General features: G+C 37.7%; 2 protein-coding genes across 3 annotated transcripts in view; both read left to right on the top strand.

The window, feature by feature from the left end:
• The first annotated feature begins 908 nt into the window (after nt 1-908).
• On the top strand, nt 909-16,344 carry LOC124155696 (T-complex protein 1 subunit zeta). Its single transcript, XM_046529727.1, has 11 exons — nt 909-1,114; nt 1,300-1,363; nt 1,449-1,583; nt 1,668-1,841; nt 7,334-7,548; nt 8,696-8,855; nt 9,947-10,126; nt 12,455-12,602; nt 13,876-14,016; nt 14,327-14,495; nt 15,991-16,344. The coding sequence occupies exons 1-11, from the start codon at nt 978-980 to the stop codon at nt 16,061-16,063; spliced, it is 1,596 nt and encodes a 531-aa protein (XP_046385683.1). The 5' UTR covers nt 909-977; the 3' UTR covers nt 16,064-16,344.
• A 5,363-nt stretch (nt 16,345-21,707) lies between these two features.
• Nucleotides 21,708-27,275, top strand: part of LOC124155695 (zinc finger protein 721-like) — a 30,098-nt gene continuing 24,530 nt past the window's right edge. The window contains exons 1-4 of one of the 2 annotated variants that reach the window (XM_046529725.1): nt 21,708-21,808; nt 22,331-22,543; nt 23,867-24,034; nt 25,770-26,132. In XM_046529725.1, the coding sequence (XP_046385681.1) occupies nt 22,349-22,543; nt 23,867-24,034; nt 25,770-26,132 (726 nt within the window). In that variant the 5' untranslated portion in view covers nt 21,708-21,808; nt 22,331-22,348. Of the gene's footprint in view, nt 21,809-21,966; nt 22,177-22,330; nt 22,544-23,866; nt 24,035-25,769; nt 26,133-27,275 lie in introns of those variants that run through there. The other variant, XM_046529726.1, reaches the window with a different exon arrangement.

Genomic DNA, 27,275 nt, shown 5'->3' with positions numbered 1-27,275 from the left:
CTGGTAAAACTCATGGTACATACTATGACTTTTTGGGGAAGCTGTTGCTTTGCTATTGTGGTAGAAGAAAGTTCGTGAGGAATAACCATTTTCATCCTATCAAAGTGGTGGGGGTGGAAACTGTTAAAAGGGGGAACATTAGGCAAGTCTGAGGAGAAGGACAATAGAATACATGATAGCGAATAGTTATTATTGTGAATTGAAGAGGGAATTTAAAGGGATGAAATTAGGGGATAATCGTGAAAATGCCTCAAGAAAACGTAGCATTAAACGCTGAAGTACCTATTGATGTTAATATGATGAGAGACGAATGGAGAACGGACATCAGGAATGTGCATTTTTATTTTCCCTTTTTTATATTTTAGCAGATAATTAAGCAAGAAAATTTTAGCCTACTCGTTATTTATTTTTTCCCAATATTTGAACGTCAAGTAAGCCCGTAATAAGGGAACTTCCTTCAATTTCTTGGTGCGTTTAAGGGGGCCAGGGGTCGAGCCGATTCTCACCAAATCTCACGTGGGGATCCTGGCAAGTATCACGTAATTTTTTCCGCAATGAGCAGTGTAAAATTGTGATACTAAATGCTAATCTTAAATAAAAGTAATCAAATCGTTTTTTGTTGTAATACATCGCAATGAAGCATATATTAAAGTATTTACACTGAAAATACTCATTTTGAACAATCACACATAAGAGTACAGGAAGGGGTTCGAGCGAAATCTTACTAAGAAGGGTCCAAAAATCGGCAAGATCACCTCGCACGTAATTAATGGGCCCTTAAAACGAATGAATTTTTTGAAAATGATGCACGGACCCCCTGAGGTTCCGTACTTACATCATTTTCAAAAAATTTTACTCGTTTCAATTCTGCCATCTAGTGGTAGAATCATCTACTAACCGTTTCCGGAAAAAAAAGTTTCTTCGAGTTTCCATGACTTTGGCAGAGTGAAGTCGCAGTGCGTGTGTCTGAATTGAAAATGGCAGCAATAAGCCTTTTGAACCCAAAAGCCGAATTTGCTAGGGCTGCTCAAGCTCTAGCAATTAACATATCGGCGGCGAAGGGAATTGAAGATGTTATGAAAACAAATTTGGGGCCTAAAGGGACCATGAAAATGTGAGTTGAGTTCTTCAGAAATTACACTCCCACGTGACGAATGTCGAGAATCTGTTTCTGAAATCTGTTGTCATTTTGTCTATTTGACGTTGTTTTCTACATGGTAGAGTTAAAAATGTCTCTCTTGGTGGAAATAATGCTGCAGTAGGTAGTGATAATGGTTACTCAATTCTTTTATGACATAGGTTGGTGTCGGGAGCCGGTGACATAAAAATCACCAAGGATGGCAACGTTCTCCTTCACGAAATGGTATGTCTTCTTGTGATAAATTATGGATCAGGGTGTGTTGTTACAGTGTCACTTCCATTATCATTTTGCTTTTAAAATTTTCTAGCAAATTCAGCATCCTACTGCTTCGATGATAGCGCGAGCATCGACCGCGCAAGATGATATTACTGGCGATGGAACGACATCAACAGTCTTAGTAATTGGCGAGTTACTAAAGCAAGCTGACTTATACATCTCTGAGGTAAACCTCGCCCGTGTTCTTAAAAGTAATTTGTGTGCCACCATATTCTACGAAAGGAAATGTCACGTTATGCATTCATTTTAGGGGTTACATCCCAGGATTTTAACGGAAGGATTCGACTTAGCCCGTGTCAAGACCATCGAAGTATTGGATAGCATTAAAATGAAAATTGAACCCACCAAAGAGAATTTGGTTGGCGTTGCCCAGACGTCATTACGCACCAAAGTTCATCCGAAGTTAGCGGATAACCTTGCCGAGGTAAGCTATTATCTTTTGGGTCCTTGCAGGATTTTGAGGAGCCCTTCTGAGTTTTAGTCTTGCGACCAATTGGGGTTAATGGATAATTGCAAACTTGCCAATTGATGTGATATGTCGCAGTTGCTCATGTATTTCTGCTCCTAGTTTCAGCCGTGGAAATTTTTATTTCTATGCCTTCTTACGAGTTCTGTATTTTACATTGTGTCATACAACGTATATAAACCAAATACGTCACGGTTTGTGGTGTATTAATGCCAAGAAGATTTTCAGATATATTTTTTATATGTACATGCAAGCCTGGCTAATTTGACAGATTTCAAGTCATAAACTAAGTGTCTCTCCAATTCAACCAAATTCTCTGACGAGAGAATTGAGCTATATGTGATAAATCAACTAAGCCTATATGAGTAAATTATTTTGACATGCATGAGTCTTAGTGGGGTTTGTATTAAGTTTCAACTTCAAGCAGTCTCCAAGTTAAATATGGAAACTCAAAGTTAAGTAAGTTTTTCAATGCTGTTAAATTTATAATCATTGTCATCGATCTTAAGATGGATTTGATGTAGCTCTCCTCTCAGGTCTCCTTTTGGCCAATCTTTTAACACCTATATTATTCTTTTGCTTTACATTCTTCACCACCTGTCCCACGTATCTCATCTTTGGCCTACCTCTCGCATTCTTCCCTTCTATACTAGCCTGTATTCTATGTAGAATTGGAGTAAACCTTATTCTTTTTCATTTTGTTTGTCTAATCCATGTTTTTAAACTATTCTTCCTGTTTGACTTTCTCAGATGACAGTTTTTCAATCTCTTAAAATGACAAGATTGTCTCCCTGTCTTACCTGTGTGATTACTTCTACGATATTCTTATATACATCTTCTACCTCTTCATAGTCCGTCATTGGCATTTAAACCTGTACTATTACAGTACCTACTGGTTCGGTCTATCTTAACCATGATTTTCCTCTTCATTATGCTGCTGTAAGCTTTTCACCCACATTCTGGTGTTCTTCTTCAGCTCTATCCCTACTCCAGTGTTACTGTTTAGATATTCTGTGTGGTATCTTATATCTTCATCCCAAAAAGTCACCCTCCTCTTGCAATTTCATTTTGTTTATTCATGGCATGTTGAGGTTCGTTGTTATTATTTCCACCTTTAAGTTCTCTAGGCTTCTGCAAGTCCTAAGCAGTCTCACATTCCATTTTCCTAATTTTACCACCTCTGATGGATGTACCCTTTTGAGTAGTTCCCATCCAGAGAATTGTAAGGGGGACTATTTTACTCCAGGGATATTTTACTTGTAAGAATTCCATCATGTCTTTAAAATAAAGGGTGGAGTACCTGGAAATCTTCGTGATATTAATGTGGTGGCTTCCCATTGCCTTCCGCACTGCAGTACTACAGCCAGTAAAGGTGTTATGCATGTTCCGACCCGATCACCCGACAACCCTGTCTGGTTCAGCTCTACAGACGTCCAAGCCAATCCACCCGACCCGACCAACTCACCAAATATTCCTCAGTACACAATGTGATCTCATAGAGTGAAGTTGGTTTCTGCTTGTTTTGTTGGCAATGGCTCAGCATTTTTCGAAAAATCAAGAAAAGGATTTAGCATTAGCCAATTTGTTTCTCATTGATGGCATGAAAAAGAGAATAGTATGGGTGAATAAGTGGCTGCTTAAGAGATAAAGTTGCACCCACATGTATTTACTTTGAGAATACTAGCAGCTTTACTATCAGGAGTCGACTGATAACAGGACCCACATTGCAACGCCGCAGTAATTGAGGTAGGGTGGTCTGTTAGGACTAGCTGCTCGACCGTCGGGTCGGACTGTTGGTCCTAACAGACAGAGGTCGGATTGTCAGCCTCGGCCTCCCATTGCCAAGTAACGCCACCGTCACAGGTTTAAGTATCATACAGATGAAATCAATGGTTTGCAAATTTACTTTCTGGATTCATCACGTGATGGATTAAAAAGTAAATTTTGTGGTTTTCCACACAGGATTTATCAAAAGACTCGACCAGTTTTGAACTTTTCAGGTCACTATCAATTGGTGCAATATCATTTAGATTTTGTATCTTACTTAGGGATAGCCCCCTCCAATCCCGAATGCTGTTTCTTTTCCTACACGTCAGCTTATTCTATGAGTAAATTTGCTTATACATCATCTAACCTTTCTCTCTCTCAAGGTCAACCCAGCAGACACATTTGGTGGCTTTAAGCTTATTTACAAGGATTTTATGCTCATGATACATTTTTAATAACTTGGTAGAATTTATTGTTCATATGTATGCCTTAGCTGCCTATGCATGGGTGAATGCCTATTTAAGAGGAATTGGCAGTGTAACATCTGACAATTGTTTCTTGCAAAACCTCTTTATTCCTTTAGAAATACAATTTTCTTTTCTCATCTCCATCCTTCTGGCTCCTTTTTCAATGGCTTCCCTCTCAACCAATCCCCCTCTCACCTCCCAATAATTCCTTGGCAACTTTTCGTTCATCTTCATTACACATAAACATAAAATTCAACAGAAGCATCAAATAAATAACAGTATATATTCATCAAGGATGGATCCAGGATTTTTTTGGGGGAGGTCACAAAAGCCTGATAGGCAATCGGTCTGCTTATATTTGAGATTAAAAACTACGAACATCAATTCCTGTAAGAAAAATTCTCTTATTTAATATGAGGTTCAATAATATGATAGTAAATGATTGAGGTTCCGTAATACAAGTAATAAAACGAATGTAGTGATAACAATATTATAAATCTTGTCTATTTTTTTTAAAGCATTGTGGGGGGGACGTGCCCCTCCCCCTAAATCCACCTATGGTGTTCATTGAAGGTTAATATAAATAACAAATGTTACAGCAGATATCGGAATTCATACTGTGTTAGCAATTTTGTTTCCGTGACGGAAAAGAACCACTTGTGAATTTTTTGTGTGAACTGGATTTTAACAGATTGTCATATTCAGGGACTAAATACTCTCTACAAATACAAGCTGGTTTTAGAAAGCGTCTTCAATGCAAAAATCCAAGAAGTCTTCAAACGCTTATGTTCCTCTGTATTAAATACAGTAGAATTTCTTTAGTACGTTTTTGAAGGGGCCACAAATTTGAACGTGCTATCCATGAAAACATGGTAACCAGGGAAGTAAATAATAGCAATAGGGGTTATTACATTCCGAGTAAAAGTCGTCATAGCTAAATTACTGTCCGAAGTTCTTGTAGGATCGCCTTCCTGAACTCTTTTCACATTTAAAATCAAGATAATTTGCGCTAAACTGCGAAAAAAAACCATGTGAACGAAGATCACAATGTTTTCCCGGAGGCAATTACATAAAAATGTCATCATTCTCCCGTGATTTGTTGTATATGTTTCAATAGGACAAGTTTAGGTAGGTCTTTTCTACCTTCTCAGAAATTACTCTAAGAGAATGACGACAACCATGAGTATATCAATTGGTGGTTATAAAAAAATCATAAAAATTGTGCTGCATTTTCTTTGCCAGCAACCCCGGCAACAGCCGTACAGATTTGTGCTCGGAATGAACCCATATCGATGAATATATCGATTGATGTATCAATATTGATATGACGATTAATAAGACATTTAAAGATTATTGTAAGCAGATTTTTAAATTCTACTGTTGAAATTCTCCAAAAAAAATTGTTCAATGTAGTCTGCTTTCTATTTCTTGTACCGCGATCAAGTATTTTTGCGTTAAGTTTCGCATGGCGATCCAAAGCATCGTATGCTCCTGCAATACTTATCAAGTAATGACGTGCGTACTCTTCGCCTTGAGAAATGCATTTGGATGCATCACGGTCGTAGAAAGAGAGATGTGGGATGAATGTAAGAAGATCAATGGCTGAAAATAATTAAGTAACTAATGAATTCGGAGGTTTACCCTCTCGGAAAATACTAGGAAACAACGCTTCATGGCAAATAATTGAGCATATTAACCAGGAAAGCACCACTATTTCAAGCATACTAACCAAATAGTTTTATCTGTATTCCGCTCGAATGGTACCGGGACCGGGAGAAATCGTGGTGCTAGGGAGGAACAACGTACTAACCAAGTTCCACTGTATTTCAAAACCAATTGATAATATATCACCAAGCCCAAATACTAGCCCCTTTTGGGAATAAAAAGTGATAAATATAGCATTCAAGATTATAGTGACTAAGCTAAAAGTTTATCTGAAGAATTTTATGGTTTTATGATGAGTGTGAATGATCAACAAATACATATTGAGCATATGCAACCTGTGTGCAGCCAAAAATGTCGGCCTGGGGTAGCACGCACTCTTTCTTGGGGCCTTATCTCGGGAACCACCGGTCATAATTGGAAAATATTTAGGTGCAGTGTGTCAAATGTCCACTGTCTCGTTGGTTACCATTGAAAATCAGTTGAAAAATACCAACGCCTTCTTATCGCCATTCATATCGGAAAAAACAGCCAAAAATGCCAAAATTTCTCAACATTGACTGCAGCACATCTTCCATTATCCAATTGCAATAATATTTTACAGGATATTTTTACTCCAATTAGCATGAAATGAGGGGTTGTCTTGAAAGAAATTCGTAAAATAAGGACCACCCTAGTGTGCCATTACAGCACATCGACCTTAAACCTGTGATTTGAAGACCGGTAACCAAAGTGTTCATTAACCCTGGCAAGAAATCAGGCACTTCTTCACTTCCCTACCACCCTAATTCCTCCATTTTCCCACTTACAACCTTTAGCTGGCCCCAAATTTTGCTAACGATAGGTGATGTCATAAGAGATAGCACTTTGATTGCTGCGTTTGCACTCACAGCATCTGTCGCATTTATTAAATGTTTAGTTGACGTGCGGCTGGTGATTGTTACGTGATCAATATTTCTGACCAAGATGTCTAAGATGACTAAGACTCGTCAATGGACCGTGAATTTGAAGACACACAGACTGTGAAATCCTGGAAAAAACTGTCAATTTTATAATTTAGTTAGAGTGGGGATCCTGCATGCATCAGTCTCATCCTCTATCACAACAGGCGACGTGAAACAATTGCAGTTTCAGAATATGGGTTTCCCCCATGTGCAGAATTTTGACATTTGATATGGTCCTCCCCTCTTGCTACATACTTCTTCTGCAAGCATCCTCCTTATTGCTTCTCTGAAAATCTAACTCATCTTGGTCGCTTCTGGGTCATTCTATGTCAAAATATTGATCACATGAAACCCACAGAGTTAGAGTTTTGTAGAAATATGCTAACGACCAATGCCAGGTCAATAGTTGTGATTCAGGATTAAGCTTGGAACATGGCCTGCAGAAATTTAATCAATTTGGCTATGTTCAGAGTTGATCTCTTTTTTTACAAGGCTATTGCTGGCATTCTAAAATTATGAATTTGATTTAAGCTAATTTCTTAATCAATTCATGTTTAGGGGTAGTTATTGTGTCAAGAATTAATTCGTTTCTTAATTTTTTATTATTTAGGTTTGTGTTGATGCTGTCTTGGCAATAAAGCAAGAAAATAAACCACTTGACTTAAATATGGTGGAAATCATGGAGATGCAGCACAAAACCGAAACAGAAACATGTTTAGTCAGGGGATTAGTTCTCGACCATGGTACTCGTCACCCTGATATGCCTAAGAGGTTGACCAATGCTTACATTTTGACTTGTAATGTTAGCATGGAGTATGAGAAAAGGTAAGTCCAATTTTAATCCACTTGCATTCATCCTAGCTGTAGGGCCAAGTTTATTGTGGAAAATCGTAAAACTCCGGGAAATTCAGTCTCAAATTTTGTGGCAACTCTTAAATAGCAAAATCGCATACTTATTTTTCTTTAATGGCACTACTTTATTATGGTGAAGCTGTAATTCTGATTATTATGCCTATCAAGGACTGCCACTATCAGGCAGAGAACAAGAGAACCACTGTTGAAAAATGAATGTTCACTAATCCAATCTTAGTCTGGAATGGACATTGCTTTACCAAGGTAATCTTTAGGGAACCGGTGTGTTAATGTGGCTGGACCCATGCCTTTACATATAGAAATACGCTGAGTATAATCTCCTTTGAAGCTCCCCACTACCCATGTCACCAATTAAGTCTAGATAATAGCATTTTAAATTTAAATTTAATCCATTTTACTTAATGGATTAGTATTACTTATATAAAAGTCTTGGGATTAATCAAATATCCCTCAGAAAGCCGTTAAACTTGCCATTTGGAACCATTAATCTTATAAAATTTCTGGAGGGCCCCCGCAACTCCCACTTACCCTTGCGGGTATGCAATACCCCATCACCCTAAAGTATTAGTTGCGCCTAAAACCCCCCATAGCCTTAATTTTTGGCTGCGCCCATGAATGATTGATTATCTTAGGATGTACCACCACCTCTTAATTCATCGCTTTGGGGTACATATTCATGTCATCTGTGTACAGTTCTATTAAGCCTTTCTTCTGGCTTTCACGCAAGTATGATCATGTAAATTAAATTATCACTAACCTCCCACCTCTGATGGCCACTTGCAATAAAAACAGAAAGTCATTTTTTGGCTGAGGTGAGATATGTTTTGACAGTTTGTTTGAAGAAAAATATGTAGGTGAAATGCACCCATTTCTTGAATATGATCTACTATGCTCGGAATTAACTGCAGTGACACTAAACTAAATATGTAATTAATACACACAAAGACATTTGATTAAGTTGAAAGAGGCAAGTTAATTGATGATTACAGTGGTGCAGCGAGGGGGGACGAACCCTGATGGCAGTCGTTTTGTTAAGAGCAAGTTAAATAATTTATTTTTTCTTGTGCAGTATACATTCGTGATGTCATCTTTTTTTCAGTGAAGTCAATTCAGGATTTTTCTATAAGTCTGCAGAAGATCGTGATAAGCTGGTACTAGCAGAGAGGGAATTCATTGAAAAGCGGGTGAAGAAGGTCATTGAATTAAAGAAGAAACTGTGTGATGGAACTGATAAGAACTTTGTGGTGATAAATCAAAAGGTATGGTGATATTTTTCTTATTGCTTTCAGAGGCCTGCTGGCAGAATTGACTTATTTCATATTATGCTTTAGAATAATAATTTTTACTACTTTTTTTTTTAATTTCATGTTGACTCAATGAAAATTTTTCCCTATTAGCCCGGTCAAATGAGCCCAAAAAATAGGGGTACCCTTACATAAATTCCCAACAAGCTGAAAATTTGCATAAACATTAAGGATACCACTCTAATGAAATACTGAAAAGTCCCCATTGATCCCGTCTGTGCAAAAAATGTTATTCAAGGTCATAAGGTCACAAAAATGGATTTTTCGCATTTTTTGGCTAAACGGTCAGTTTTGCGGTGAAAATTACTCACACCAAAATTGTAGATCAGGAAATTGTCTTCCAAATTGTCATCGCCTTTTTTTTCTCTAAGATTTACCATTTCTGAGAAAAAGGCATCCGAAAGTCAGCTGGGACTGTCCAATTAATTCTTGGAGAGCGCAACAATATGCTCATGCACATTACAGAGAATATAGTTGCAGCTAACTTTCGAATGGCTTTTGTTCAGAAATGGTAAGTCTTAGAAATAAAAGTCCACAGATTATTTTGTACATAATTTCAAGGTCTACAATTTTGGTTTGAGTAATTTTTATGGTAAAACTAACCAATTGGCCAAAAAATGCGAAAAATCAATTTTTGTGACCTTTGACCTTGGATAAAATTTTTTGCACACGGGATCGATAGAGACTTTTCAGGATTTCATAAGATTGGTATTCTTAATGTTCCTATAAATTTTCAGCTTGTTGGGAATTTATGCAAGGGTCAATGTCTATTTTGACCGGCTATATATATTAGCCCTGAATTTTCCAAATCTTTTATTAATTTTGTCTCAATTTTTGTAATCTTAATTCTGGTTGAAAATTTCCTCATAACCTCATTGTCTTTGAGAATAATTTAATAAATCAAAATTATGCTTTATATCATTGAATTATGTCTCAATTTGTGAAATCTGCGTGTTAATAAAATGTGAGAGGCTTATTTGGAGGGATTTTGTGTAAAATAAGATTTTTTACCAATTTATGTTGCTTACCTGTGATTTTTGTTCCAGGGAATTGATCCGATGTCCTTGGACATGCTAGCAAAGGAAGGAATAATGGGTTTGCGGAGAGCAAAGAGACGCAATATGGAACGTCTTGCTTTGGCCTGTGGTGGTGTGGCTCTAAACAGTGTTGATGACATGGATGAGAGTCACCTGGGATATGCAGGCCTTGTTTATGAGCATATCTTGGTAAGTTGGCCATGGTAATGTATTCCCTAAAATTGCCAGGAGATGACCAAATAAAAAAAATGCATATCCCACACTGCACAGCAATTGCTTTACTGCATTGGCCTTTTGCCTTAGTCAGAACTTTTTTCTGCTGTCTTCTTTGTCACTGAGACAGAATTGCTGATTTTACGGAGTACCGTGTAAGTGTGTGTCAGAGTCGTACCTTTTTTCCCAGAAATTGCAGCCAAAAATGGGGTTGCATCTCTTATGCAAATTTATCTTTCCCGTCCCCTTCACCGGTCGCAAGTCCCAGGGGAACTGAGTGACCTTGGTTTTCAGCGTGAGTCAGTCATCTGAAACCCTAGGTCAAAAACAAGCGGCATGTAGGGGAGTTTTTCCCTTAGTAACGTTATTTTTAAAGTGCTCCTGTTTGCTTTTCTTACTTTGTAAGCATCGCGCCGTCACCTCGCCGTACCTCAGAGGTGAACATGTAAAAGATCACGTGGGGTTTTTCGCTCTGGAGGGCGCGCTAAATTTACTGCCACGAGTGGGCATCCCAGGGCATTTATACTGCAAATAGTAATCGCATATCAAATGTAGAGAAACGTGTAGTTTTGAAGGACAATACCTGGTTAATAGTCAGCATCTATCTTGCCGAGTAATTTCCATTACGCTGAGGACCTGATTTTTCAAAAATCATCTTAAGACGCTATTATGAGGATTATTGCAAATGAAAATTTTATTGGTGTCAAAACCTGCAGTTTAAAAAATTTGAACGAGTGTGTACGTTGTTGGACTAAATGGTGGATAGAAAAAATCAGAAATGCTTATAAGTGAAGAGAGCTGAAGGAGAGGTTGAGGGGAAGGAGTGCACTCCCTCCGTCTTTCAAGCAACGAGGCTATGAGCGAAGGAGCGAGGGAAGAACACGTCTGATCTTGCATGTGACGTTGTTGCCTTCAAAGTGAAGGGGCAAAGGTGCAGTGTGATATACGCAGTTTGCATTGCCTGGAGTTTCCAGTCCGTCTCGTCTTGTTTGAATGCGCTCTTGCTACGCTTGGTTCTTCTGAAATGGTCCTGTTTGGACTACGTTGAATATTAGTGGCCTTGTTTTGACTATAAATCATTGGGTCAATAAATTAGAGCTTAAAAAACTTAAATGCTGTCTGATATGCATTGCATTATGTCTCATTCTTTTTTGAACCTCATGCGTTTCATACAATCATGCAATTGCTGAAAGCTATTGAGATATCTTCGAGGTCAGAAGGTGACTCCCCTAGCATTTGGCCTCCAGAAACTGGGAGAATTGAACCTGGTTGGCTGAAAAAGGTCAGTTGGTGAGATGTGGTAGGGATGAAGCACGTTTCCCTTGTACCCTTGTAACTTGATATTTTCCTTTGAGGCAAGCGATTTATGGTCTGTGGGGTCTCAGTAAGGAAAAAAAGTGGCCAAGACATTGGCTGATGGAGGGCCGAGTGTGGTTCCATGAAATCTACGACGTGATTATTATCATACGGTGCTGAGATTCCCCTGATTGTTTTTCAATCTCTTAGGAAGGTTCATGCTATATGCCTGTCTTGTTTTGCCTTAAAGTTTTCCACCGCTGCTACTCTATTGCAATACTGCTGCGAGAGCTTTTAAACAAAATTGTTTGTGAGTAAGACAAGCATCGTAGAGCAACGGCATATGCAAAGAGAGGATCAGAACTCATTCTCCTTCCTCTTATGGGTCCTTGTATTCACCATAGCATTGATTTTTATATTTCTGATTCAGATTCAATTTATGCGACGAATTTGGATCCAGAGTATTAGGTGAAGGGCATTATCCGTGGATATTTGGGTCTTGAGGTATTCGATCCAAACATCCCTAGTAAGTATCATAAGGTTAAGATTACAAGTGAATACCTAGATATCTCCGAGTGTCATACATATTGTGTAAATTTAGCTGAAAAAATGCCACGTAAATTTTTAGTATTGAAAGAGGAAATTTTGATAACTGTCAAAAATCCAGGCATACTTCTGCAACACTGTGCGATAGGATTTTAAAAAATGCTGCAAAATGTCTTTCTTTAGCTTCGATGCTCAAAATAGGGGTGCGTCTCGTACACGAGTGCGGCTCTTACATGTGCTTATACGGTATTATCTAAGGTACAATGTTTAGAAGAAGAAAAAGTCAAAATAGAATTAATGAAATTTCTTCTCTGAAAGTTACCTTTCCCTTGGGGAGGCTACAAATCTTGACTGGGTGATTTGGGTGCCATTATAGTATCCCTATATGTAGTTTGGAAAATATTTTTTCCCTTTGTGGGTGCGATGAGCATGTTTCATTTTATATTCATTACATTTTTTTAGGGGGAGAATAAGTACACTTTCGTCGAGGAATGCAAGTTGCCTCAAAGTGTGACTATTCTCATTAAGGGGGCGAACAATTATACTCTGGTACAGCTGAAGGATGCAATTCGGGATGGATTGAGAGCAATCAAGAATGCAATTGAAGATGGTAAGTGTTATCTTTCATTAATTTGTATGAGTAGTTGAATGTTATTGGGATGTCATTTAGGATTATTTTTTACCATAGACGTGATAATTTTGCTACTCCTATGGGCTAACACATCATTTACTAAATCATTAGCCATTTTCAATGTGTACTATGCTGGTTTCATTGCATACTGATTGGTTAATTACTGTGACCAATGGTAAGAGCAATGTGCTCAAACGACAGAAAAATGGGTCAACATAGCTATCCCTTGTTTGATATCAGATGGTCATTTGAGGTACCTACCTTTTCTAGTGAATATCCTTGAAAAGAGACAAAAATTATCAGGTGATGCATACCAAAATTTTGGATGTTTTATTTTTTCTTTGCTTCCCATCGGTATTACTAGTTTGTGCATTTTCGTTTGTTTTGTATAGTTTTTCAGGAAAAAATTAACAATTATAATTGGGGATCACCTGTATGTGGCTCAATGGCCTTCTTTAAATGTGTGTGTGAATAGATACCAGATGTGTATTAATATTTACATTTGTTTAGTATTGACTCTCTGTGTAGTTGATACCTTTTGACTACTTATTGGGAATGTTTACTGTCAGGTCAGTGGGCTAGTAGAGATGTTCACTTCTCTGGTAAGTAATGTTATCCTAACTTTGCAATCGTAAATTATAGTTCATGAAGGTGTTCCTATCTATCTGAACTATTGTCCAACAGTGTGGATTCAAGTGTGCTGGCTTGATAGATGCCCTAGTTTTGATTCCATAATATAAATGGGTGTGTTATGTTTCATGTAATTCTCCCTCTAGCCACAGGGCTGGATTAGAGTCATTTTATTGGGGTGGGAAAGGGTCAGTTCATTGTCTTCTTCTGCTAATGGTTGTATGCAGTGCTAGTCAGTGATTATGCTTAAACAAAGGACTTTTCTCAAATTGTCTTCAAGCATTTTTTGTTGATCTGGTGGAGTTAAAGCTTGCATTGGAAAGCCACCTAAAAATTAGCAGGGGTGGGGCAGTCCCCTCACCCTTCCCCCATTTATCCACTGCTTCTTAGCTGCTTGACTACTTTTTATAAGAATGTAAAATCAATCTAGGTGCTTAGGTTCATGATGTATTTTCTTTTGTTTCCCCTGAAGTCTTGTTTTATTTGTATGGATTTTAGGGTGTGAACCACTGTATGAGGAATGTGTATGCCCGTATCCTTCGTACGACTTGAGATAGGTTGAACAGATATCACTAAATTAAATGCTATCGATGATAACATTTTTGTTTCTCTTTTTCTACAGGATATGTTGTACCTGGAGCTGGAGCTTTTGAAATGGCTGCTTACTTAGCTCTGCAAAAGTATAAGGATGAAGTGAAAGGCAAAGCACGCTTAGGGATTCAAGCATATGCTGAAGCATTACTTGTCATACCCAAAACATTAGGTTTGTGTTCAATCTTTATTTTCATGATGTTATTTCTTTTTTTTAACCAATATTTGTATTATTAGGTCAATAAATATCCTTTCAAGGGCAGGCTAGTTGAATTCAGCCATCTTGTACGACATTGAGTAGTAATTTATATGTATGCATATATTTTTAGTGCGTTTGAAATTAAATTAATACAATATTTTAATTTATATTAAAACTGGATTGTTAATAATAAATACTAAGTAGTTGTTTTTTGTAAAATTAATGATTGTACATCTTTTTGGATTTTGTTTGTGTGTGCTTCAACTTGCTCTTCTATCCACAGCATCAAACTCTGGATTTGACTGTCAGGACACCATTGTTAAGTTAAGTGAAGAGTCTCGTGCCAGTGGTGCTCTTGTAGGAATTGATATTGCAACTGGTGAAGCGTTAATACCTGCTGATGCTGGAATATTTGATAATTACATTGTTAAAAGGCAAATAATCAATTCATGGTACGTAGTGTATTCTTTTAGCTATCTAGCAATTAGAACCTTCTGTCCTAGATTGCCAATCTTTTCTCAACCCAAGGTGGGGAATGTGGCCAGGAAAAACAGATTTGGAATGAAAGTTGAAGAATTTTGCCAGCCCTATATCTAATTTCAATTTCCTTGTTTTCTTGCATTTTGGTGTAAATTTTTTAATGATAGGCATGCCTGAAAAAGCAAGTGTACGTGATAAAGGCTTTTCAGTCATACTTTTGCAAAATATTTCATATTGGGAAAATATTTGACATTTTTGGGTTTTAACGAGCGGAAAAATTTAACTTAATTCTCTTGCATTTACCATTGACTATTCAGAGCTGAACCAGTGTGGTATAAATTTCAAACTATTATTTATGTGAAAGTCAATTTTGGGTCTCAAGTTTCATAAAAGCCTTATAGGTCAGTAATGCACATTGATGGGTAAGTTCTAACAACACGTATCTCAAAAATAGCAACTTTTCAGGAGAGCAAGAAACGATTAATTTTTTTTTACTTGTACACTGAAATTACAAACCAAAAGTTAATAAAACTGAAAAAGAAGCATTCATTTGCAAACAAAGAGTTGTTTTTTGCTTGTATTTTATTTTTTTATTGTTATTACTCTTTGTTTAAGCTATCTGCCTCAAAGAGGCCGGATTTGAGTTATGTGTTTGTTAGAACTTAGCCATCCTTATGAATAATCATGCTCATAAGTCATGTCTTTTTAACTATATATACATATTTACCAGTTTAATGATAATTGCTCTTAATTTTGTGCAATACAATACATGATCAGTATGCGAGTTAGTATGCATTTAGAAATAATGAAACTGCAAAGAAAGAAATTGGCTGGGAATAAAATAAGTTGATTTTTAACTTCTAATCTCTGTGGCGGTGCTGTAATGACATCTCAGGCTTCAGAGTTAGAGATTGTGCATGTTGGTTTGTTGCAACATAACTGCCCCTGAAGATGGCAACAGAGGGGGTGGCATAGCTTTCAGACAAACCAATACATACCTGAAATATTTATTGCCCTTCATTTGAACACAAATTGCATTAATATGTACTTGTAAAAAATGGCGTTGCAAAAGGGTTTCGCAGATGGGAGACAGTCATTAACTCCAGCATAATTGGCTAGGGTAATTCTTTTCTTACTACATAACTATTTATCAACGAAATTAACCCTATTAACTATTAAGAGAGTTGAATGGCTGGTTATGTTATATCACGGTAGGGGGAAGGTAAAGTGATCTTTCAAGGTGGCTTTTGGAATGTTTCAATACACGGTTGAGATGCCGTTGATAGTTTGCATTGTATAGACTTGAGTGTACATATGATATGGCTATATAACTTAAGATAGCAGGATCCATGTGGTAGATTATTCAATTATTTTGTTATATATATTAATGTGCTATTCAAAGTTGTTGATACTGTTAAATTTCATTTGATCCTCTCAAATTCTAATGAATTTTCTTTTCTTTTGCAGCACTGTAATAGCTAGTAATTTATTACTAGTAGATGAAATAATGCGAGCTGGAATGTCATCTCTCAAAGGTTGAGATTGATCAGTGTTTTTGCTATCAATGATTCAGCACTGGGTTGGCGGTGTGAAGTATGCACCATTCACCGTGAAAAATTTGAATATTTGTGCTTCATTTAACCATTACACATGCTTTAATTTAATTTCACCCTTCCCATTCAAGACCTTTACTAAATCAGTTCAAATTTTTCATCATGAAGGAAGTGTAATGGTGCCTATTGTGATGTCTGTTTGAAAAATGCTTATTGAACGCTTTGTACTAATTGAATACAATCTACTAAATACACAATTTTTCATTAATGTGATATCATTCCATGAGTAATAATTCCTTGGGTTGATAATGACTTCTCCTCAGTTTCTTGATTTTTAGTCTATTTGCATTACATGTAAAAGCAGATCTTGTGAAACTACAGAAATATTTTCAATAAAAGTGTCTCAATTAAGATAAAAATGGTAAGTTATTTTTATAGAGAACCACTGTGGCGGGAAATGAATTTTCTTGGTATCCTTTGTTAGCTTCTGCCGGATGTTGACTAAGGACGCTTTACTTCAGTAGTGGTAAATCGTTTTCCCTTTTCGATTTTGTTTTTAAATGGCAAATACGTAATTTTGTATGGATCACTGAATACTGTCATGTCATTGAGTCAACTTAGTGGGATCATATGACTAAGCTCCTAGCATCTTGGGACTATGTAACTATTTATTAATTGATTACCAGTCCTTAAAAATGTTAGATATTTATTGAGAATGAATGAATTCAGTAAAATCATTATTCACCATTGGTGACTAAAATTATCCAGTTTGACATCTTTTGGACATGCATGACTACTTTCATTTTTATCTTCGAAATTGGTCAACCGTAGGCCCTTGCTACCCTTGAACATTTGGATGGACGAAGAAAATCTTGATTTTCAGTATTTTACCATGTCCAGTTTCAACTTAATGGCAATATGTATCTTGTAACTCATCCTATGTAGCCTTAAAATTAGGGAATCATGATTAATGTGTATGAAGATTTTCTAATTTCAACGTGGTAAATTCAATATTTATAACTATCCAAGGCAGATGAAAATATTAAAGAGAAAGTTCATCCTTGGTGCACCACATGAAGAACAGAGTATGCCATTGTCCATAGATCAAACTCGAGCGTTGCCGCCTTGCATTTCTCCTTGTTTAACCCCTCAAGCGTGACTTTAAATGCCCGTGGACGTTCTCTCAGCGTGTGCGACACAGCGTTTGTGTCGTCCGATTGCCATGCCTCAAGCGTGTGCGACGCACCCTATGCGTCTGAATGTTTCATTAGGTATTCCTATCTCTTAAGCTTCCATATATGTACTTTTAGTGAGTATATATGTGAGACACATCTGCCTGCTATCGTTCTGTGCCCCTGTGTGGTCTGTGTTTGCGTTCTCGTATTTTTTAGAATATTTTTTTCTAGCTGATGTCAGGAAAGAAACGCTTCCTCTAGGGTCAGCGTCTCTTGAATGCTAATGAAAGATATCCTTCCACTCAAGCTCTGGTTATGTGCTTTCTTAGCGATTGTGTGTGACGTGTCGGGATGCTGAATGCTTTCGTCTCTGGTTCATTATCATCTGCTTCTCTGCCTCATCATTTCCTTTCTCTTTCATCGAGGCAATGATAGTGAAGGCATGGTCCGTCCAGGCATTGTCACTCAACGCCTCACGGAGCCTCGAAGACCGGCCAGCATCCCCGCATCTTGGTATCTTATTTACGACGTTTGAGGCTAAGGGTTGGGGTGTTTTCATCCCTATGCTTGCTTTGGTGATTTTTTTATTTTTTTTCGGCCTTGAATCCACTCCATATCTGTGCCCCTCTTTAGTTGACCATGTCTTCTAGCTCGCGTGAGTTGTGCGATGAGCAAGTGCTTGACGCTTTGGAAAAAGAGAGCGCAGGATGCTCAGATACTACTTCGGAAATTTCAATTGGATACTCTCTGGATTCCAGTTCCGAAGAGAGCGATGGACCTTCTCATTTTTCTGTGAATCTTCAAGAAAATAATTGGCAAGAGATCGACAGTGCTGACCCTCCTCAACCTTTTGCGTGTGAGTTAGTGGGAAAACAAATATTGCCTGTTTCGTGTATAGATGATCCCTTGGCATATTTTGAGTTATTTTTTGATGATGAAATAATTTCAATTATAGTGACTGAGACAAACCGCTACGCAGCACAGTTTCTTGCTCGTGAGAAAGAGAAAATTACGAAGCAAAAAAAATCACGCTTCCAAAAGTGGGTCCCCACAACTCTGGGGGAAATAAGGGTGTATTTAGGTTTACTGATGTTGATGGGAATAATTCAGAAACCAAGCCTCAGAATGTATTTTAGCAGAAAGCATTTATTAGAGACTCCATTTTTTCCCAATGTAATGAGTGAGCAAAGATTTTTATTGCTCACCAAATTTCTCCATTTTGTAGATAATACCGATGAGGAATTTGTAAAAAAGGATCCAAAACTGTATAAAAATTTACCAATTACTGAATATTTGAAAAATAAGTTCCAAAAAGTGTATATACCCGGTAAGGAAATCAGTGTAGATGAGTATTTGTTGTTGTGGAAAGGTAGACTGTCGTGGAAACAGTATATTTCCATGAAAGCTTCCCGGTTTGGGATAAAATTGTTTGAACTTTGTGACTCCGCAGGGTATTTATGGAATTTTATTATTTACTGTGGCTCAGGGACAAAATTGGGCTGTGAAATTACAAAGGACACAGATCTTTTTTCAACTACAGTTGTTCTAAGTTTGTGTGAGAAACTATTAGACTCTGGTAGATGTGTTTATATGGACAATTTTTACAGTAGTCCCGATCTTTTCCATAGGTTAGTTCAGAGGACAACAGATGCTGTTGGACCGTGAAAATCACGCGTAAAGGTATGCCAGTAAACCTCAAAAAGAAACTAAAGAAAGGAGAAGTTGTTAGTGCAAAGTGTGGGGAATTGGTTCCTTTGAAGTGGAAGGATAAACGCGATGTTGCATTGCTGATTACAAAGCATTCGGACCAAATGCAACCCGTAAGTCGAAAGGGCGGGCTAGAATGTGTAAACAAACCTATGTGTGTAACAGAATATAATAAATATATGGGCGGTGTAGATTTAAAAGATCAACTTTTAGAATCGTTCCTGCTGGAGAGAAAAAGGACAAAAGTGTGGTACAAGAAATTATTCAATCACTTAGTTAATACGGCTGTGTTAAACGCGTACATTTTATACCGTAAGGCTGGTAATAACAAAGATCACCTAGCATTCAGAATGAGCTTAGTGAACAAAATAATTGCTAAGTATCACGGACAAAATTTAGAACAGCGCAAAGGACGGCCCACTGATATCGAAACGGAATGTACGCGATTGACCGGGCAGCATTTTGTTCAACAAAACCCGAAGACTGAGACATTTAAGGTTGGAAGATGAAAGTGTGTTGTGTGCACAAAAAAACGGAAAGAGAAAAGAGACAAGATATAGATGCAAAAACTGCCCAGGAACACCCTCACTCTGCTTAGAACCCTGTTTTGAGCAGTATCACACACAGGTCAACTATTAGCCATCGGATAAGAGGAGCAGGAAAAAGTTAATGGGTCTGAGAATTGTAAGTACGTATTCATAATTATAAAATTTAAACAATTGTTTATATAATATATTTTTTTGGATTTTTTTTGCATAGTGATAAGATTCAAAAAAATATTTTACTTCATGTCTGCACAAAATCTGAGGTGCCTCTAAATTAAAGCACCCTGGGTGGTTTAAATGCCTTCGATTAAAGCACCGTATAGGGACGGAATAGCGAGGACGCATATGCTGTGTCGCACACGCTTGAGGGGTTAAGTGATATCATGAATACAAGGTGAATGCTAAAATTTTTCCCTTAGAAGTTATGGAACCACCTGTAACTCCCTCGGGTGTCCAGATTATGTGACAGTTGAAGAGGATACCGCCAAACATTCTACAGTGGTGAGGGAATTGGAATGACTGCCATTGAAAAGTTAATAACTCAAATTTTAACCACCTTGTGTAAACTGAAACAGGTAAAGCAGGTTGAGTATTTAATAAAAAGTGACTGGTTTGAAAACTTATCTTCCCAACCATACCCACCTTTGTGGGTTACATGTGGGGTCAGGGTCCGATTGAGGTAATAATGCTGAAGATGCTTGTTTAATTTTGATTGTACATATACTTATAGCTCAGTATTTCTTGAAAAAATCCTTCATTGTAGCCCCATTTTGTGTGATCATCTTGGTCAACTTTCGTTAAATGCATATTACTGGATTGATTTTATAAGAAAAATTCAATCTATGTATTATAGTAGGCCCTTGCCAGAAGTGGCTAATAGGTCTAGGGGTAATGAAAGGGTATACTCCTCCTCCCTTAAATTTTTAGATGAAATGATTAATTTCACGTTGTGTGGTAATAATTTTATGATTGTCTACTGTACTGAAGAAATAGCCTTATTTGATTCTCGAGGATGAAAGACACCCTGCTGGGGCTGGTACCGGTGATTCATAATGAGAAGTGTCCACAATATCAGCCTTGAGTGGTAGTAAGCTGCTTCCCCATTTGCTATTTTCTTGCCTGAGTCTCCATGGTATTGATGGTATCAATTCTTCTCGGGACAGAATTGGTTAGTATTTTAGTTCCTTTCGGTGGCAGACGTTTTTTTCTCAGTGGTCTCATTAAGTTTGCTTCAAGCAGAAATGACCACTATTAAGATTCCAAATGAGGATGGCAAAAAAAGCAGTGGCCTCATAGTTACCTGAGGTCAGTGGCACAGCGAGGGGGGGATTTTGGGGGAAAAACCTCTCCCAGAGCTCAGAGAAATATTTAAGTTTAATCAGATTTATGTGTGACTATTGCTCAAAATCCAGTCATTTTGAACCATAATCTTAAAATTTTCCGGAGGGACCCTCGACTCTCCCACTTACCCTGGCGGGTATGCAATACCCCCACACTCCAAAGTATTAGGCAGTTGCGCCTAAAACCCCCCCTAGCCTTAATTCTTAGCTGCGCCCCTGCCTGAGGTTACCCTAATACTGTTGCTTTGCTCCCAAATGAGGTGAACAATGAAATCCACCATACGTTGCGGCACGAATATTGCATGTGGAGTCCCTTGCTTAAGGGTATGAATTTGTGCATTATTTGGATGATGTCCTATCCGTCCGCACCTCTATATTTGGCATATTTCAACCTGCACGCGTGTTAAGGGTTTATTAGACGAATGAACCTTTTGTCATCGTTTGCGGTGTCAAAAGCTATCGCTTTGCCTCAATTCACATAAAACGGAAATATGTATGTGCACCAGCAATATCAATAATTTTGATGTGGTAGCTGAGTGTGTGCATTTATGAAACACCATGGCTAAATTGCATGGTTTCATACGAGAGCGTTAAGTATCTAGAATCTGCCATTACTTTCTAAGTTATTACATTAATAATAATAGTTCATTTTCCTTCGATATATTACAAGGTACGTCAGAATCATAACTATAAAAGAAAAACAACAAAGCTTTAAAGATAAAAAGTAATCACAGAAATCAGTAAAAGTGCATTTAGGGAGCTATAAAGCGTAATAATTAAGTGATGTACCATTCCATTAGATATTTTTTCCAATAAATTTCGATGGTCTCTCCCTGGCTAGCAATTCAAATGAAGCTCGTGACGCGCGTTTTCTTCAAAATGGAGATCCATTCATCCATTGGTGGAAGTAGAAGTTTAGTGATCAAAGAACGCTGCCAAAATGGCTGTCGTATTCTGAATGAGAGGTAATAGTTTTCTAATATTTCATTGACCAAAGCTCCTTTAGGGCTTAATTTAAACCTATATGTTAGTGTGAAATTACATGTTTATGACGGACCATGCAAAATATCTTTGAACTCATGTCTGCAGTTTTGTTTTTTCCCAAGTAGTTGGCTAGAGGTTCTTTTGTGGCGGAGTAGACTCTCTCCCTCATCTATTGTCTGCTCTTTCCGTCTTGTTATCTGACAAGTGTTATTATTGAGGTCTTGGTGTTTCATATTTCCGCAATTGACATGTCCGGAAAACTGTCAATCAATTGCATTCCTTGCTCACCTTGCATATTAATTTTTCTTATTTTGCCTATATCGTTTGTGATCTTGGATAAATTTGTTTTGTAGGCATCTTCAATATTGTCACTGATGTTTATTAGTGTTAATAATGGCCTTCCTATTGTAGAATGAAACAGATAAATGCTCTTAATAGCTTTTACGATGTTTTCCTAGTTTTGAGAGGTAGGCTTTAATTTACTTTTTTCTTGTCTTTTTAAGGATGCCAACTTGAAGAAGATGAATTTGGAAGGGTCAGATTCATTGAACCTGGAGGTTTTAGACCCAAACACGATGACTGTCCTCGAATCAATTATGCCCTCAGAGGGCCAACCTCATCAGCAGATGGTTATATATGTGCAGGCAAATTCACAGGGTGAAGAGCAAGTGGTGCCGATGTCCGAGGAAATGCCTCTGACTACCTTTCCAGGAGTGGTAAGATATTCTGTCGTATTTAGATTAATTTGGATTGAATTTAAGCCCTCAGTTGAGTGTGAATTTTACCCATAATTTTTGGATGAAGGGGCTGTTGTAGAGACTACCCAAAGTAACGTATTTAGATGGCCATACATCGGCAGATGGTGGAATGCAAGAGTTGGTCTGTGCTATGGTTTGGCCTCCACGCTAACTAAACCTCATTAATGATTCCTCGATAATGGGGCTGCGGTGCATGTTAGTATGGCCTTAGTATTTTCAATACTAACTTTACAAAATTTCCAGTTATGTACCTACTTTTGGGCCTGCCACATTCTTCTATTCATTTATGCACTAAAACAATTCCAGCTGTACAAAATATCATCGTTTTAGAATTAAATTAATATGGTTCATTTAGGAAAAATACAGTGGTGGTTCTCTGGCTCCTAAATTGAGTTCAAATTTAGGAGGTATTTCCGAGCCCGGTTCTTTGGCAAAGTAATTGCCAACATTTCCCATGCTCCAGAACAAGAGGTAGCTTCCTGTAGCCCCCAAAACAATAGTATATGTTGCATTCTACCTGAAGTTGGCTATTAATGCGTCGGAAGAGGCAGTCTCCAAAACTTCTGCAAGTTAGGGGAATCCCATCAAATATACATTTTTTGCTAGAATGTGCTTGTTTTGCATCACAAACCCATCAACATTCCTTTCATAACTTCAATGCTAGTAAGGGAGTTATGCATCTTAATTGGATTTACATGATAAAGTAAAGTGAGTATTATTCATAGAGAAATAGAGGTAGATATGGAAAATTTTGAGGCAGCAACAGCCACCCCAAATCTGCCTAGAAATCATAAAAATAAATCAAAATCATAAATTAATGGGAAAATTGTCATGGATTTTGGTTGATTTTGAATGAGCTCAAAAAAATCTCTATGCTCTTGTTACCGAGAAGTGACTTGAGTGTAGAGATTTTTTCGAGCTCATTCAAAATCGACTAAACTCCATGACAATTTTCCCATTAATTTAATGGAAATCCATAGTAATCTTTTCCGTCCAAACCATCACTGACCTCTGAATACGGGCTGCATAATTAAGTGCTCCCAATGTTTTATTTACTGCAAATGTTTTTCATATGCTGGCCTTAACAATGAAGCATTTTATAAATAAGCTGAGCTCTAGGCTTGAATGCAAAGGCCCTATCTCTTGAATTCATTGAATATGTTTTTGGCTCTATGGGGAGATAGAACTTTAAGTCAAAAACTAATAAATTATGTTGCTCTAATTTAAGGTTTATTTTCATTGTATACGTCCTGTGGAACTGATTGATAACTCACATTGCAGGACCCACTGGAGGGGTATGGTGCACCTGGAGAGCAGATTGTTGCTCTGGTAGATGAATTAGGACAACCTATTGGTGAAGGTCAAGCTGTACCTGTAACCCTATCAGATGTTGCCAAGATCAATTTTGTTGACAGTGGCGGTGAAATGTTCCGGGCTGAAGATGGTCAGGTTGGTAATGATGTTGTTTGCTTGAATTTTCTTTCGAGCTAAGAAACGTGCAAGGGGTATTAGTTTGACCTGGCGTACCGGCCCTCCACCTTGAAGGCCTAGGTTCAAATTCTGCTTGTTATATAGATTTTTCTTTGGGGATCTGATCTCTGCTTGAGAGTTGTGCTGAGGGGGCTTTGAGTACTGTATTTTGCCTGTTAGTCGGGGCATTGAAATGTAATCACTAAGGCTGCCTTCAGATGGGACAACTTTTTGCTGGTCGCTGTCCACGGCAAGGCGCCGTGCTTTCAAATAACCATAGGTTTCTATGGATGCTTACAAACAAGTTGAATCGTTGATGGCACGGCACTGTGGATGGTCGCCTCGGTCTCCATGGCACCCATTTCAATTAGGATTTTTCAATTTCTATTTTCAACTGTGTGTGCACGGTGCTGCACCGTCTAAAGCGTGAAATACACTTGCTACCTTGTATGCTAATGCTACCTTGAGGCCGCTTTCAGATGGGAAGACTTTTTTCCGTCCACCGTTTACGGTGCCTTTAATTCAGGCCTCTTTCAGACTTGACGACTCTCTGCATTTCATGGCACTGTCCCATGAACAGTGCCTGGCAAAAAGTCGTCTCGTCTGAAAGTGGCCTATTAATTAGCTTATGATAATGCTGAGATTATTTCTGCCCTTCCTTCCCTTAAACATTCACTGTGGATTGAATATTCACAGGAATATGCATATATGAGTGAATTCCTCTTGGGTATTCTACTACTCAAGGGTCACAGTTATTGATTGTCAATGTTCCAAATTGAATTTTAGTATTTTCATTGCCATTTGCACCAATGAGAATATAAGGTGGATATCCAGGAGAAATTAATTCAATATGTAATAATTAAAGTTAAAAATATATCATGGCACTAATGTTAAATTACATAACATAAGTCTTTTTCAGAGTTTCTAAATAAAGCTAGCCATGCCACTAGGGACCGTAGTAGCCTATTGGGTAGTGTGTTGGGCTGCTGCTATAAGAGTTCTGGGTTTAAATCCCAGGTGAAGCCATTGGACTCCCTCAAAGTAATTCCTTCTCGTGCAAAATATTAAATGTGACGTATTTGGGTTAGGATTGAGGTGCATATGTAATTGGTAAGCACACATTGGAAAAGAAAGGAATCACAGAAGCTGTCAGGCCTATCCTTTGGAATTAGTGCCTCAGCTGGCTGCTTTTGTTTTCTTTTCATCCCGCACCCTTTTCTATGCTGTCCAGGAATGGTCTTTGTTCGACTGCTGGGCGGGAACTGGGCACCCCTTGTTTAGTTACCTTATTAAGTCAAAACCCCTGGTGAACTAGTTGGGCAGGTCCTCCTCCAAGCTCAGCATATTTATTGTTCTCTGCTGTGGAGGTGTGGTGTGGTGGCATCACCAATTCGGCATATGAGACTTCAAAAATATTGGCTCCCAGGTGGTAACTTTTCCTATCCTCAACTCTGTGTAAAAACCTTGGTCATTATTAATTTATGTATTTTGGTGGAAACTTTCTAAGTGCCATTTATGAGTAGATAATGTGTTGACATATTATAGTACACATGTAGGATGGATGAGCATATTGTTAATTTTATAAGGGTGTATGTACTTCAAAAAAGTTATCTTTTCTGAGCGTACTCTGTCTGCCAAGGGTATTTATTTTCATGTCATCAAAGTTTTCTGGTCCCTTGCATCATTTAACTTAAGTTCATGTTTTATTTTCCAGGTACTGTACCTAACATATACAGTAGATGGTGGTGCAGCTGAAAATAATGAAACAACAGAGGATCAGCCTACAGGAGAAGTTGATATGATTAATGGACTCAATATTCCATCATCTCAAATACAACAGCAAATTGTTTTACACATGGGAAGTGGTGAAGGCAATTATGTGTTGGCTACTGGGAGCGGTGATGATAATAATGAGCTATCCATTGTAGTTGACGATAGTGGACCAATTCAGCAAGCTTCTGAAGTGAAAAAAAGTACCCCAGTGAAGGCAAAGAAAGAAAGTGTGGGGAATTCTAATAACCTCAGGAAGACTGCCCGCATAGTTGGCCCTGAAGTATTCATTGAAGACAAACTGCAGGTAAGTTTGCCTTACTTTGTTTCTCCATGGTGGTATATATACTTTTCATATACATATGTTACTCCAAGGTGAGCCTTGAATTTTTGTAGTTAAGGGAAGGATAGTATGTTAATTAAGAAATTCACACTGTTCGACTACCCTTGGTGGACTTAACCTATCCTATTTTTTGGTGATCACTCTTCTGGAAAACCTGCAAAATTAGGGAATTTATTTGTCTGGAAGGTCATGGAGTATCAAGAAATTGGAAATATTTTTGAAAATGAACCTTCATTGTTTAAGTCATATGTTAATGTTTCCTCATCCTTTTACCAATTAGGTTTGTCTTTGATATTTGAACTTTCAGTTCTGAACATGTCATTTAGATGGTGCATGATACCAGCAAAATTTTATTTTATCTCTTAAATTTTACCTACTTAATTTGTATTACTTAACATTACATTAATATGTTTTACGATTTTTCAAATGCAAACTGGAATATAGAATGGATTGAGCAACACAATCCTTTAGAAATCATGACTTCGCTGGCGGCTTCCTTTACTTCCGTCTTCATATGTTGCTAATTAAGCATTTTTATTACTGGTTAAGATATATTCACATGTATACATATTCATGTATTTTTTAGAAAATAATAGATTGGAGGGTTAGGTGAGTCATTTGTAACCTTTTATGGATCCAACTGTGTAAGTCAGGGTAGCTGATGGAGACTCAGGGTAGAGAATCATAGGCCAAGGTGGGAGACAAGGCTGTCCACTATTTACCTTGCTGTTAATTTTGTATTCAGAGGAGATGGTGAGGGAGCCATGGAATGAATTAGAGTTGGGAGGTAAAGTGGGGAAATGATGTTTAAATCAGTGAGGTTCATGGATGATTAAGGTTTGATTAGCCAGTTAGTGAAAAGGTATCAGGCACTGGTAAACTCATACAGATGGACTTATCGTATATGGTTACTTGGTGGCACATGGAAGACCTGAAAAAAGTGATTTTTGCTACCCCATAATGCTTATGCGTTTCATATCTACTAATTTTCTGAGGTAGCTCCATCTGAATCCCTGTATCATTGGAAAATGTTGCATACTACCTCTTACTTGCTATGCAGGCTCCTCAGTTCATCTAGGGTTGAGGAGGATGGATTTTTGATGGGAA

The sequence above is a fragment of the Ischnura elegans genome, chromosome 3 (assembly GCF_921293095.1).
Source record: "Ischnura elegans chromosome 3, ioIscEleg1.1, whole genome shotgun sequence".
In the NCBI taxonomy this organism is placed as follows: Eukaryota; Metazoa; Arthropoda; class Insecta; order Odonata; family Coenagrionidae; genus Ischnura; species Ischnura elegans.
The sequence above is the reverse complement of the archived record's forward strand: the minus strand, read 5'-3'. Positions and strand labels throughout refer to the sequence as shown.

Coding starts and splice junctions, on each gene's coding strand:
- LOC124155696 (XM_046529727.1), top strand. CDS start 978: ATGGCAGCAATAAGCCTTTTGAACCCAAAAGCCGAATTTGCTAGGGCT. Junction 8,856..9,946: donor TTGTGGTGATAAATCAAAAG/GTATGGTGATAT, acceptor TTTTTGTTCCAG/GGAATTGATCCGATGTCCTT. Junction 12,603..13,875: donor CAAGAATGCAATTGAAGATG/GTAAGTGTTATC, acceptor CTTTTTCTACAG/GATATGTTGTACCTGGAGCT.